Below are 15595 nucleotides of genomic sequence, written 5' to 3' on the forward strand. Positions count from 1 at the left end.
TTTTTATCTTCCCAATGATCTCTATGAGGAGTAACAAACGTCAATAAGTTTCATGACTATGACTTGACCATCCGTGGTATATTGGCCGGGATACTACTATTGATTAGAATGTGTCCAAAATGTCTAAAACAATCATTTAACATCTAAAACGTAAATAAAAATTTAGCATTACATAAAAGAAAGTATTATTGATCATGTTGGCCTCAAAATACATTGATGATCAACTACTGTTAGCAAAAATATTTAATGAACCATTTTAAATCAAAATTAATAGTTAAAAGTAGATCATTGATCTTGTAGATCTAAGAAGTAGATTGATTATTAGCATTAGAATGACATTTTAATAAAGGCACCAGTGTATAGTAATTTTAATCTATAGTAAAATAAATCTTAGTTAAATTTATATTCCAGAAGTAGTAATGGACAAAATCGATAAATTGCTTTTATATGATAATTTTCATTTTGAATGGTCCAATAAGTCACCTATATCACGTGCATCCATCGTGACAACCATTTGATTCTCTCCTTCCCTCTTCCTGTTTTTTTTTTTTTCCTTCCCTCCTCGCCTCGTTCCGTCTGCGTCGGCCGAACTCTTCCGCGTCGCCAAACCTGCATTTATCTCCTCGGTGGCATCCCGGGCCTCACTTTTTTCTGTTACCATGTGCTCGACGCTGAGATCCGCCCACTCCTTTGTCTCTGCGTTAGGCATGCCAACCTCCTCCCGCCCTCTTTCCCGCATTCACTCGAGCACCTTCCTTGCCCCTGTTCGGCTCCCATCCCATTCCATGCCTGCCCCGCCGACTCATCCCCACTCCCCTCCATTTATCCCTCCATCCGTCCTCCCAACTCAGGGCTACTGTCGTTTCCAGGTCGTTGTCGATGGCGGTCCATCGGATTCCTAGCCTCCGGATCCTTTTCTACCTGTGCTTCCCTCTCTTTGTCTCCTTCCGCTTCTTCCGATGTTTCACCTACCCACCGGAGAGCGCCAACCCCTCGACCCCTTCCACTTCCCAGGCCGCGCCGACTGCTGAGCGGACTACTAAGAAGCTGCGGAAGCCATACACTATCACCAAGTCCAGGGACAGGTGGACGGCCGAAGAGCACGAGAGGTTTCTCGATGCTCTCTTCCTGTAATTTTCCTTTTCCATCGCTTATTATTTCCATGATTGAGCTTAGTTTTCTTTGTTCTGAAAATTAATTTCATGAACATCTTCTATGTATTGTGATCCTGGATGGTAAGGCGGTAAACACGTTGCTTAATCTGGTAGTAAAAGAAAGTTGGAATTTATCCAGAAGTTGAAGATCATACATGCATATGTTAGTTGTGTGAGAATTTATCAATGTAATCAATCCATTAAAAGCACTTTCATCTCCTACATAACATTCAGAAATCTATATCTTCACGCCATCATTATTAATATAATATTTAACTTACTTTAGGGTTAATTAATCAATATAACACAACCTTTGCACCTTACTTCAAATTGATCACAACATTTAAATTTTTTTATATCTAGCACAGCATATTCTTTTTGCTTCAAATACAACACACATTTAAGTTTTCATCTTCTAATTTTTATTTCACCCCAAGGATTTGATAAATTAAACTCACCCCAAAGGTTGCAAAATTGTAGTAGTTTGTTCCTTAAGCTAAACGCCATTTGGTAAATATAATGGTAAACAATGATTTTTTTTTTTAATTTTGCCCCTATAATTTACCTTGTTTTTTCGAAATGCTTCTAGAATTTTAAAATGATCAAATTTCCTTGCTATATATTTTAACTCATATCTTTTTATCCCTTGAATATTAACACCATTATGTTATTGACGAGAAAATGACATGACATAATTACCAAGATAGTGTTCAATCAGATAATTAATTAACAATGTTAATGACTAATAAAGAATAAAAACTTACTTGCAACCCAAATTGAAAATTTGAATTGAATTGGCTCTAATTTTTTTTTCCAAACAAAGGCTCCAACATATAATAAATTATATCTCATATGGATCTAATTTTATATTTTTATATGAAAAGAAAAAAAAATACTCAACATAAACAAATTTTCTATATGATAACTTCTTTGTGATATTCTATAACTATATTACATATCATATACACGGTTAAACAATTAAAAGATAATTTAATTAGCTCATTATGATGTTATATAATATATGTGATAATCTGTTCTAATGTTTGTATAAGATATAAATTCTGAATCCATAGTTGAATTATCTAATTACAGAATTTAAATTTTGAATTCTCTTGCTTATAGTTGATCGTCCTATTTCAATCTATTAGATATTTCAATAGAGTAAAATAAAATATTGTTAGAACGTTAATGGTTTAGTTGGGGGAGTGAATAGTCATGCTAATTTTGCTCAAATAAAATGAGCAAAAAAAAACTCATATGCTATAATACAACAAAAATATATATGAAAGGAAATTACAGTGCTAGAAAGATGATATAATATATTAATTATGCTAATTCCTAATAGTAAGCAAAAAAACTCATGTCTAACCCAAATTGAAAAATCACATAAAATTAACTCTAATTTTTCTTTTTCGAGAAAAAGCATATAATATATCATATCCAGTTTTCTATTTTTATAGAAAAACAAAAAAATACTCAATGCAAGCTAATTCTCTATTTTAAAAATTATTTGTGACTTATTCTATAACTATATTAACAGACCCACTTAGTGGGGTAAGACTTGGTTGTTGTTGTCATTCTATAACTATATTGCATATACTATATAGTCAAAAAATTAAAATAATTTTCCCATGCTTTGTTGGTAAATTTTATGTTTTTTATGATTACATACCATTATAAAGGGAAAATGCCTAAATGTTTCATAGCTAAAGGGAATGCATGAGTTTTGAGATATTAAATGCTTAATACTTACCACTTGACTAATATATTATTGTGTTCATTCCCATGTATTGGTATTTTATCTATCACATGTTTGATGTTTTGATATATGTTAAAGGGGAAGAAATTGTTGAGGTTTAAGTTAGAAAATCTACCCCAATAAAGAATAAAGCCGTCACCTCAAAGGTAACTCAACTCGAAGGTGGAGTTTCATGGGTTGTCCAAATCAAGGGGATTAGATTTTATCTTTATTAATAATATAACATAAATATCCCAAGGTTTAAAATTTCGAGCCATGTTGAAATTTTAATTTATGGTTGGAATGATACTATTTTAGTATCATATTGTGTTCTACTGATATGATTTCGATACTTTTTAAAAGATAAAATAATTAATTAAAATATATTTTATTAATATTTGATTGCTATAGATGCTTACTCATGGTTATATTTGAGGTGTTGAATGCTGAGTTTAAGTTTTGATATTATCTCATGAAATTTTTGATGCTTATTGAGTAAAGCTGAAGTCCACCAAGTAGACATGACTCATTAGTTTAAATTAAACCAAATATATATAAAAGATAAATTAATTCATCAGTACAACAACAACTAAGTCTTATCCTATTAAGTGAGGTCGGCTAAACTTCATTCACGGTTAGAAATTTTATTTATTATTTTTCCTAACAATCTATTTCCTCGATTTTTTTCTTTGTTTATCTTATGGCAGATGGACAGAAAAAAAAACCATATCCTTAAAGAGGTTAATAGGTGTTTTTCTCTTTGTTTATCCTTGTGGTTGGATTATGAGAGAAAAAATAACGATGAAGTAGGGAAAAATTAATGATGATGGAGGAAAAAATTAAGAGCAAGAAAGCAATTGGAATTACTGTTTAAAAAAATAAAAAATAGAATAGGAGAAAAAGAAGAAAGGAAAAATAAAAAAATTGGTCGATCACAATAGCTTGCCTCCACGAGGTTGCGACCACACATGGCCTTCGTGACCTTGGAGCTTCGAACCCATACCATTGTCAGCCAGAGGGCAAAATAGTAAATTCCGCTCGTGTTGATTGACACGGCTCGACATTTTTTTCCATGATTTGAAATGATGAGGCAATATATTTTGGTGCCTAAATTAATTTGGGAACAGTTTGGTTCATTAGGTTATCTTCACGGTCAAAGTGTTAACTATATTTTTAGGTTTTATTCCCTTAGTGACATTCTAAGCCATAGAGGATCCATATGATTTATCCCTTTGTCTTGGTGGAAACCTACCTCCCTTTTGAAGGTGTAATGACCTTATCCTTATCCTTAGGTCGTAGCTTGTAATCCAATCCGGTCTTGTTGTTAGCTTCCCTTTCTCTCTCTAAGATTATATCTTGTTATTTAGAGCCATCGGTAAATTGTCCTCATGTTATCAAGTTTAATCTCAAGTCTTGATTTTCTAATTCTAGTTGCTTAAATTTAGACTTTTCATGCTCGGTAATCATAGGAATGGAATCTATCTTAGCCTTTAGATTTTCTAATTCTTTTTCAAGGGTTGTGGTCTTTTTCTTGGATTCTTTTGAATGTTTAGACAAATCATGCAATAAAAATAGCAATTTATCATGAGATGAGTCTTTTACCCTAATGTAGATTTTCCTTCTCATTTAGTTTCCTCCCCTTTCACTTGAGTTTCCCTCTTTTTATTGCATTTGGGTGCTTATACTTAGCTTCCCTTCTTCCTCATCTTAAGGTGCATACATAGTCTCTTGTAGTGCCCCTTCTTTTTGCAAGCATATCCTATTTGGTTGTTTTGTCTTTGCTTTCTTTTTTGTGTCTTCTTCATGGCTTGGAGTGATGGAGCTTGATTCTTCCTCTTCTTCATGTGCAATATGTTTAGGTGGATTCTCTATGGGAAGATTTAGGTCTTGAATCTTCGATTCATTGATTATGGCTACAAGTGCATAATGGTTGAAGGGTCTTGAAATGTGCACCTCATCATAATTTCAATTCTATATTACAGAAATGGACATGGATGCATCATCTTTATTTGATTGCATTTATGGAGCTCTTTCATGTAACTCCATAAGCTTCTCCATATATGTTTAGCATTCTTTCAATCTCTTACTTTCTCCAACTTCTCCTTTGAAAATCCATCCATCAAGATGTTTAATGCTCTTTTATTCTATCAAGGTGCTCTTGGGTCCATCTCCCTCTATTGATAATGTTTTCATGATTGACCAAGGCCCTTCAAAATCTTCTCTAGTGCTGCTATCATTCTAAAATTCTTGCCATCCTCATCTTCTAATAATCGAAATTAGTACCATTATGTAATGGAGGATGAACACTAAACTAGTTGACCATGCACTTGAATGTCAGCTTAACTCCTTGAGCACCCACTTCAATACTAATGTTGGAATGTTGATGATCTATCTAGAGAGGTGAAAACAGGATGCTCGATTTTTTTTTAAAATTCTTGCACAATGCAAAGCTCTAATAGAATGATTACTAACAAATTTGCATGTGTGATAATAATATGATGGAAATAAATAAGAAAGAAAATCAAAATGCTAATAATATGATATAATGTGGTTTAGAGGCCCTTCTCCTTTTCCATTTCCTATGAAGTGTCTGGTGTGTCACCCCCGAATGTTCCATTAATTCATCCTTTATTTGTGGTAGTGGGATAAACCTCAACAGAGAAGAATGAAATGTTTCTAGAATTTCTCAAAATGATAAGCTTCAAAGTTTCTAGAATTCTCACAATGATGAGCTTCAGAGCAATTGATGTAATCCTCAACTAGATGCCCTTTAGTTAAGATAGATTTCCTCACCTAAGATCCTCAACTAATAACGTGTTCACTTCATGTGGCCTATTAATGTTGTCTTGGGTGAACTTCTATTATTGCTAGTGACTTTCTATCAAACTATTACAATCCAACATAATGCTTCTAGATGCCCTTTAGAAACAAGCAAACTCCCAAACACCTCACCTAATAATTAAGGATCTAACTCTAGGTGAGAAGATTATTATGTAAAAGAGCTTCAAGTTGAAGGATGAAATCTTGCCTTTTCTTCTAATCAAAATCCTGGGAGTGAGATGGAGATGCTTTGCAATCTTTAAATGCAAAGTGAAATTTTCTCAAGAATAAAAAAAGAATCCATTTGACAATGGATACTTAGGGAACATGTTTACTTTCTTGAAGAAAAGATAAAAATTGACATGTAGCTTTATTTTATGGGGAAAATTATATGATAAAATGGTTCATCATTTTGCATTATATTAGTTCCTCACACATATACCAACCTTTCATCTGCAACTCAATTCACACATTATAGTGATTTCAAATTAAATCAGGAATTGATCATTTTATTCTTCTCACTAAAGCCAAAAAAATCTTTTTCATTACCTTTTATCGATAAGTTATTTATGTATTAATATATAATATGAACTATACTATCTTACTTGTTCATTTATAGCCTATTCTTTAAAATAATATTATTTTAATCTAATATATTGGTATAATTTAGGTGGCTAATTAAAAAATTAAGTACTTTTTGGAGGGATATTCTCTCTAGTGATTTTTGTATGACCATATATTTACCATGTATGCAGTATGCTCCATGTACATAGGGGTGGCAAAAAAATTGATGTATCCATTTTTATGACTCAAAAACTAAACCAACCCATTACAAAGATCTAGTTTTTTTTTTCTTCAAGTTTTGGTATTCAATATTTTACAATTTGGGTTTTGGAGTTTCTGGGGTTTATATGAAACTTGAAGAACCATAACCAAACTGCTATTATATATAATGTATACTATCTATAATATATTAACTAAATTATATCTCATGTAATTAATTAATAGTTTTATATTTTATGTATTATCAAACACGTTTTGAAATCTTGTACCATGTAAGATGAAAATGTCAAAACGTATCATTTCGGTAAATTATGGAAACTTGATACCACTTGGTACCAAGTTTCAAAATCTCAAGCCATGTAGTTTCGTCCTTTGATTGGAATGTTTTTGATTTAGTAGTCGACGCTCCAATGCATGGTGTCAGTGACATATTGTAGGTTGAAGGAGGAAAAAAATGAAGCAAAAGGAGATATTGTTTGTGCTAAGTGGTATCGAGTTTTGCTAATTTATTGAAATGATAAGTTTTGACTATCTTGCTCGTTTCGTCTGACATGGTACAAGATTTAAAATCATATTCAACACAAATAGTATTCCTTTCTATTCTTCATCTCCTTCCTCCTTCAACCTCCAATTCATATTGGCATCATGCATTGAAACATCAGCATGATACTGGAACAATATTGTTCTAGTTAAGGATCGAAACTTTGGTACAGCTTGAGATTTTGAACTTTGTTATCGAATATTTATTGTATATCTGATTATTATAACCTAGTTAAGTTTTGAGGAGATACATAACCATGACTTACTGCCCTTCTCCTTGTGACTTTATAGTTATTGTTTTCTCCTTCCATCAACCCATAATCTTGTTAACAAGATTGATCAATTTGATTCAATTGTATGTCGCTGTCTTTTGCATCTGTTCTCCAACTTTGTGTCTCTTTCCTATTTGATGTCCCTCGAGCAATCCTTCAATATTTAAAGGTTGTAAACGTGATTTTTCTTTGCTTAAAACATACACCCTCTACCCACAGGTTTGGTCGTGATTGGAAGAAAATTGAAGATTTTGTTGGCACAAAAACTACAATTCAGGTACATTTTTTTCCATACTTTCCATATCTGCTGCAATTCTTTTGCTCTCATGCAACCTTGAATTCTCTAATAAGATTTAATATTACTTGAACATATCTTTTATAACTGGGAAGTTTGTCAGGTAGCTAACATCCTCCAACTCAAACTCCTGGATATTGAATTCTCCTTTGTACTACCAAGAAGGAAAACATTAAATCATGTTTTTGGAGTTCCTGACAATTCTGTTTATTCCTATAAATGATGTTTTCTTTTTTGTTGGAGATAATAACTTTACTTTGTGCGCTTATTTTGTCTTCTATCTTCATTCTTTTGTTAGCTTTGCCCAGATTTCTTTTTGACTTAATGGAGTGTGTTGTTAATTTATATCCTAGAAGCAAATGTGTTTTCATTTTTTACCTCTTCCTTCAAATTTTAAGGATCTGTTTATCAAGTGATTTTTTTTTCAAAATTATTTAGTCATGAGTAAGATGTATTTGGCCAACGATGGAAAGGTTTGTATTTGCAAATTTGTTTTGAACTAATTAACTTTGTTGCATCAAACTGCATAATTTGGTCTTATTTAGTTCCTCATTGTTCTTTATATGTTTTCAGATTCGCAGTCATGCACAGAAGTATTTCCTTAAGGTACAGAAGATTGGGTTAGCTGCCCATGTGCCACCTCCACATCCTAAACGCAAAATGCCTCATTCAAACCAACGGAACACCCCCTACAATGGTTTGTATGTTCAACATATTTAAAAAAGTATGTTATTTTGTTTCTATTCTGTTGGCCTTGTATCAATTTTAACATATGTTGGTAGATATAGTACCATTGCAATCATCCGTTGCTTGCCCTTCTTCATCTTCTCATATTCTATCTGCACGCACTCTCTGGGACAATACCTCCCACAATATAAATTACTCATCCAATGAAGCAAACTCCTTACCTGCTTGCTATACCCTTCGCCCTGATACTGAAGGTATTACTCATTTTCCTATTAGGAGAAACATGCTTGAAGTTATTCAGTAATAATTTCTTTTATCAACTTGGTAATGTAGGTGTCAATGGACTACTAAGCAAAACTAGCATCTATAACCAAAATACTAATTGGAGTGGAAATTTAAGTGGATGTTGGCTAACTGAGAGTGCAACAATGCAAAGAGACCCACATTCTTCACAATCAGGTATGTTTTTTCAGTTTCTACAAACCCTACTTGTAATTCTCAATAGATTCATACTGCATTTTGAATTAAGGGTATTAGCTTCTCTGGAAAATGCATGTGAATAACTGATTTTACATGTCGCTCTCATGGCCACTTACAAGTAAAATTTTAATCACTAATTTTAACCAATTTCAATATATATGCTGTAAAATATCATGCTTATCAAGTTCAATATACCTATTAAATAGTCCATTATGGACCTAAAACATCAACAACTCTAAATAATTAATAATTTTATATAAGGTCTCTTGCACAAAGCAGGGTAAGGCTGCATATAATGGATCCTTCCCTGGATCCCACATGGTGGGAGCTTCGTGCACCGGGCTGCTCTTTTTTTTTTTTTAATTCATTTAAATTTATTGATGGCCTTTTGCATTGTTAACATAAAAAAGATGTGAGCTTCTCCATTTAGCTTTACATTTCGTTTTCATGCATGTACTATTCAGTTACTGCTCTCAAGTTATAGATTAAACAATGGCTTAACTGATAATGCTTAGTATTGATAACCTTTTGTTGAAAATATGGAATGTAATTATATTATAAATGGAAGAACATATTTATGCATCCTATATGCATTGATATGTAGTTATAAGAAATGATTGGAAAATTCAGAAAAGTAGAAGCTCTTTCCCTCTTACCATTTTTATTTTTGTTGTGACAAATTGAAAGCCAATTAAAACTGATGGCTTTTTCTGGTTTATCGGGTTACCTATGCATAATCTATTTGATTCCCCATTTCTGACAGCGTAGTTAAAAGATTAGCCACTCAAATAAATAACTATGCTAGGAACTTAATGAGAAGCCTATTGCCTCGTGCATTTTTTATAACTTCTAAGCTTTACTCTATCATCATTATGAGCCCCTTACTGTGGCTTATCTTCTTGATAAAGGAGATTGTTCTGGTGTGGGTACTTTCCAAATCTTAACAAGGACTGACATTGAAAGTTTTCAAGCAAATATATTTATGTTTATTTCAATATCTGTGTATCCTCTATATACAAGTCACATACTCCTACTTAAGGAATCAAAATTGCCTAATTAATTATAGAATATCTCCTAATTAATTATAGCAAATCAAATCAAATCTGCAATAAATAATAAATCCGTAATAAATCTTCCAAGATTGATTTTATTGCCAAGATTGATTTTCCACACTCCCTCTCAATCTAAGTAGTAGATGTTTTGCAACTCAAGGATCGTGTTCATCTCACATAGATTAGGTCTGAACAAGGCCTTGGTTAGGATGTCAGCTCCTTGATGCTTTGGTGGAATGTAGTTGAGGATGATTGATTTATCTTTAATTTTCTCATTGATGAAATGTCGATCAATCTCCACATGTTTGGTATGATCATGGTGAATAGGATTCCTTGCAATTGCGATAGCTGACTAGTTGTCGCATAAGATTTGAATAGGGCTCGATGTCCCAATTTTGATATCATTTAGCAGCCGCTTTAGCCATAGCCCCTCACAAATACATGAGGTTAGTGCTCTAAATTTAGCTTCTGCACTATTGCTGGCAACCACAATTTGCTTTTTGCTTTGCCATGTCACTAGTTTCCAGACGAAAGAGCAATATCCTGATGTAGATCGTCTATCATTTGGAGATCCTGCCCAATCAACATCAGTATATACTTCTAAAGATTTGCTACCTGATTTCTTGAACATAAGACCCTTCCATGGATCTTTCTTCGGGTATTTCAATATACGATTCATTGCCTCCATGTGATTTATAGATGGATTACTCAAAAACTGACTGACTCAACTCATTGAGAAACTTATGTCCGGACGTGTATGGGTTAGGTAAATCAACTTACCTACTAACCATTGGTATTGCTCCTTATCTGCCTCTAATTTATTAGTTCTAGGCATAAGCTTCGTATTAGAATCCATGGGGTTTTAGCTAGCTTGCACCCACTCATTCTGTTTCACGCAACAAACCAAGAACGTATTTGTTGCTTCGTGCTACCTCCATTCCCAAGAAATACTTTAAGTGTCCCAAGTCTTTGATCTTAAATTCTTTGCACATGAGAGACTTGAGTCTTCTAATTTCATCACCATGATTTCCTGTTTGTGTTGTTAAAGGCGCGCCCGAAGCGAGCTAGAGGCGTGAGGCGCACAAGGCATTGGGAAAAGTGCCTTTTCACACGTGAGTCGGGCGCTGTTCGTTAGGCGCGCACCTGGGCGCGCCTAGGGCGCCTTTACACCTTAATTGAGGCACGATTGAGGCGTGCCTTGTGAACAATTTCTGGATTTTTAACCAAAAAAAAATATTTCATTTGATTTGGAATTAAGGCATGAAGATGAAAGATAAAAGGGAAGAAGAAAAGAACGCAAGAAGAAGAAACCTAAATCCTAACTGGAGCATTTCCGTCTGTAGCCGCCGTTGCCTGAGTTGCGTCGCCGTACTCATGTATGTGTTTTTATATTCTTCTTCTCTTCTTCTTTTTCTTTTGTTATCTTCTTCTCTTCTTCTATTATCTTCTTTTCTTTTCTTTGTTTTCAATTTTTCTTCTTTTCTTCTTTTCTTCTCTTTGTTCTGGTATCTTCTTTTCTTCTTGCTGAGTTGCTGGTTCATGTTCTTGCTGCTATCCGATTTTGTTATTTTTTTCATCCTATTTTTCCATTTTTTGTCCTATTTTTCTATTGTTTTTCTATTGCTATTGATTTCCCATGAAGCTTTCAACATTTGTCTTTAGTGTGCCCTTGCTTTCGATAGTAGTCACACCAAGGTTGTCCCTTCTTTGTGTTGTAAGTGGGATTCCGGGCAGTTAGAGCACTTGCTTCAGTTGACTTAAGAGGCTGAATTTCAGGATTTAGATGTCCCAACATTACCCGCATATGACTTTCTTCCCTTCGAACTTCTGAAAATGTCTCTCGAAGACTTGATAGTGGTTTTGTGCTGAGGATTCTGTCCCTTACTGCATCTAGCTATTGATCAAGTCCCATCAGAAACTTAAAAAGTCTCTTGTTCTCCACAAATTTCTTGAAATATATTTGATCTTCAGAACATTTCCAGTTATTGGTTTCAAAGAGATCCACTTGTTGCCAATAGCGAGTGAGTTGTGAAATAAGTTGTCACTAGATAGTTTCTGTGCTTGAAGTCTTGGAGAGTGTTTTCAATGTGAAATAATTTAGCAATGTTGTATTAACTAGAGAAAGTATCCTGAACTACCTCCCATATATCTTGGGCTATTGTTAGCAATAGAAAATTCTCACCAGTTTCTACATCCATAGAACTGATTAGCCATGACATAACCAGATTGTTTTCGGCTCTCCAGATTCGGTACTCCGAACTACTTATTCCTGATTTTGGAACATTTAAGAGATAATCATCTTTTCCTCGTCCGTTGATGAATATCATTACATATTGTGACCACTGAAGATAATTTGGCCATTCAGTTTGTGAATGGTAATTGAACTAGAGATAGTTTCTAGTTGAGTTGAGAATCATGACATCATGGGGAGATTTGGAGCAGAATTGATTACGGAAGAGCTTGCTGAAATATGCTCGAAGTTTGACATGATTAACTATAGGAAGAGATGTTCTGGTCCAAAGAGATGGAAGTTGGTGATGGCTGGGCAAAAGATTTAGGGTTAGGGTAGCTCTGATACTATGAAAGTTTTCGAGAAAATATATTTATGTTTATTTCAATATCCGTATGTCCTCTATATATAAGTCATATACTCCTACTTAAGGAATCAAAATCTCCTAATTAATTACAAAATATCTCCTAATTAATTATAGCAAATCAAATCAAATTTACAATAAATAATATATCTGTAATAAATCTGTCGAAATTGATTTTATTGCCAAGATTGATTTTCCACGGACATATCCAAATCTTAACCTATGAACCTAACTGAATCAAAGCATTTCTACATGGTTCAATAATGATTCAGCCAAAGTAAGGTTCAGACTGGGACTTTGACTCTGTTAATTCATAGAATGCCTCTTTCCCGTGTAGGAAGGTCGAGCAACAATACAAGAAGGGCTGAGAGTAATGACCGGCTCTCCTGCAACTTACGATTCACAGAAGGAATGGAAGATTAATCTCTTTCTCTCGGAAGGGCACTTAATGTATCCTGTCTCTATATAAGAAGACATAAAGCAAAGGAAAGACTGAAAATAAGTTCCATGTATATTCAATGAGAACAAAAGCAGTCAATCTTAGAAAGCAATCGGAATTCACTCTAATGGAAACTGCTGCTATTAGCAACTTCTCATTAACTTCAGGTGCGTAACCGATAAATATGGGACAGTATTAAATCAACAGCTGCAGGCTCTACACCTTATTGTATTAGAAGTAGCTCCACCTTAGGAAGTGGGAGAGGAAGAAGACAAGGAGCGACAGCGAGAGAGCCGAATCTTTTACATCTGGAGGGCTCGATTGACAAGGATAGAGTATCATAGGCTCGACTGAAAGGACAAATAACAGGAGCTACTGCTAGTGGGTATGATTGAATCGAGATTGAGTCCTGTTCAAATCCAAAGCAAATCCAGCTCAATCACCCCCTAATACAATCCTCAGCTGGCTAAAACCTAGATTGGATCCAAGTACTACTAAATCTGCATTTAAGCTTGCTGGTTCATCTTTAATAATTTCTACTAGTAAACCACAATTAACTTTCTTATCCTGTAATAACCTCTATTTGGACCTAGAAATATAACAAAAGATGACAGAGATGGGAGGTGGGCTGGGCGTGGGGCTGGTACTGAAGTAACAACAACAGTGTTGCCAATGAGAGCATCCTATAGGAAGGGTTGTAGGTCACCCCTCTGGGCTGTTTGTTACGCAGAAGGAGTTGGGGTTATTGCTGAGAGCATATGTTGGATGCAAGGGAGATGCCTAGCTACTAGCTAGGCATCAAAGTTGATCGAGAGTGCAAAGTAGGATGGAGAAAATCAGCAGCAGGAAGAGAAGGCGGAGATGGTTTGGGGCAAGGAGGAAGCTAGTGTCAAAGAGTTGTTCAAATTTAAAGATTCAGTTTTGATACAACGAGATACAGCAACAAGAAGACTCAACAACTCTCCAAAATACAAATTTTACTAAATTGAGGGATGACTGGTCTCTTTTAAAGGGTCAACACATGGAAAGAAATAACCCTATATCCAAAGTGTTTAATGGAACTTAAAAAGTAAACTAAAAAAAACTTGGAAAAAAGATACCACTGATACTAAAATGACTCATCATATTTGGAACTAAGTGTCCCATTCTCTAAATAGCTTATTGCTCAAAATAAGAGTGTAAATTTATCTACATTTTTTTGACATGCTTAAAATAAAAACTTTATGAAATTCAAAACTTCTTAATTTAAAACTAGCAAATTTAAAACTTCCACATTAATCTGCATTTTTTTCATATTCCTCTCACACCTGGTCTATGGGAAATCTTTAAGGGTTTCACTCCCTTGTGAATATGGTGTTCATTTAATCATAATCTAACTTGCAGTTGTACCAGATTTTGCACAAGTGTATAGTTTCATTGGAAGTATGTTTGATCCAGATGTTATATGGAGCGTGGAACTATTTTTAGAAAAGATACAAGATATGGATCCAATGACTGCCAAAATTGTAAGTTTTTTAGAAATCGACAAACTTTTTTATGGACACTTTTCCTTCAACATCTTAATCCTCCTGTATATGAAATGTGTAGAATCCATATTGTTAATTTCTTTTCATTTAGAACCTTATTATGACCTATTTGAGGAAAACAAGTTCTAGATCTTTCTCATTCTTTGCTGACTAAAATCCTTCTTGTGACAGTCATAAATGACCCTTGTATTTGTTAGTAAATTTTACTATCTGAATAGATATTCTGCCGGGTAGATTAACCCATCGATTTTTTCCACCCTAAGGCAATAAACTTTGTCATTTGAAGTATTAATATCAGGGTCTCCAGCTCTCGCTTAGAAACAGAGAGAGCGCACATGAAATAAAACCCACATCAGTAGGATTACATTGTTAGAAAAAAGATGAAACTTTTTCAAAAACCAAATTTAAGGGTACCTCAATTCTCCAAAAAAGTCTTACCTTAATCCTGGTTCATTTAAGCTAATATGACAATGATACAAGATGACCTACCATCAAGGTGTACAATTGTGCAGAGAATTGGTGTAAGGTGCAAAATAGTTGGGTTATGTAAGACAATTTGTTACATGTACTTGTGAAAAACATTTGCAAATTATCCTGCTTTTACAGACTCTGATGCACATGTCTAGATTATAGAACCAGTAAATTGAGTTTGTATTTTTATTATGCTTAGCATAAATAATTTTCTTTTGAAAACTTTGCAGATTGTGATGTTAATGAGGAATGTTGCTGTAAACCTATCCAATCCTGGTCATGAGTCTCTTGTGAGTATATTTTATTTTTCACGTTGTGGCATTTGAGTATTATTTATAATTTGGAACTTTATCTGAATTATATAACTTTATAATGAAAACTGCCCTCAGAAACATATTTCAATAGTATTATAGGCAAATCGTGGAATGAAATTTCCACATGCAGTCACATTCCAGAAATGTTAACTGGCAAATATAAAAATTTTAGTACCAAAAATCTGGGATACAAGATGAACAAAAATAGAGGTACGTCAGGCTGAACTGGAACTGAGACATCTGTCAGCACATGCGTCGGGTCAGGTACGTATCTCCTCAGCATAGATACGTGAAATACATCGTGGACGCCTGCCAGGGACGGTGGTAGTGCCAGCCGGTAAGCTACCACTCCGATCCTCTCCAAGATCTCGAAAGGGCCAATGTACCGCGGATCTAGCTTACCTCTGAGGCCAAATCTCTTCACCCCTTT

The 15595-nt window shown here is 34.2% G+C and overlaps 1 protein-coding gene across 2 annotated transcripts in view; it reads left to right on the plus strand.

Moving 5' to 3' along the window:
* Positions 1-570: 570 nt before the first annotated feature.
* Positions 571-15595, plus strand: part of LOC121973315 (protein REVEILLE 8-like) — a 28950-nt gene continuing 13925 nt past the window's right edge. For both annotated transcript variants that reach the window (XR_006109503.1, XM_042524822.1), the window contains exons 1-7: positions 571-1130; positions 7527-7584; positions 8176-8299; positions 8385-8543; positions 8623-8748; positions 14238-14359; positions 15082-15141. Coding sequence is in view for 1 of the 2 variants with exons in the window: in XM_042524822.1 (XP_042380756.1) it covers positions 880-1130; positions 7527-7584; positions 8176-8299; positions 8385-8543; positions 8623-8748; positions 14238-14359; positions 15082-15141 (900 nt within the window). In the remaining variant the exon portion in view is untranslated. The remainder of the gene's footprint in view (positions 1131-7526; positions 7585-8175; positions 8300-8384; positions 8544-8622; positions 8749-14237; positions 14360-15081; positions 15142-15595) is intronic.

The sequence above is a fragment of the Zingiber officinale genome, chromosome 4A (genome assembly GCF_018446385.1).
Source record: "Zingiber officinale cultivar Zhangliang chromosome 4A, Zo_v1.1, whole genome shotgun sequence".
NCBI classification, from domain to species: Eukaryota; Viridiplantae; Streptophyta; class Magnoliopsida; order Zingiberales; family Zingiberaceae; genus Zingiber; species Zingiber officinale.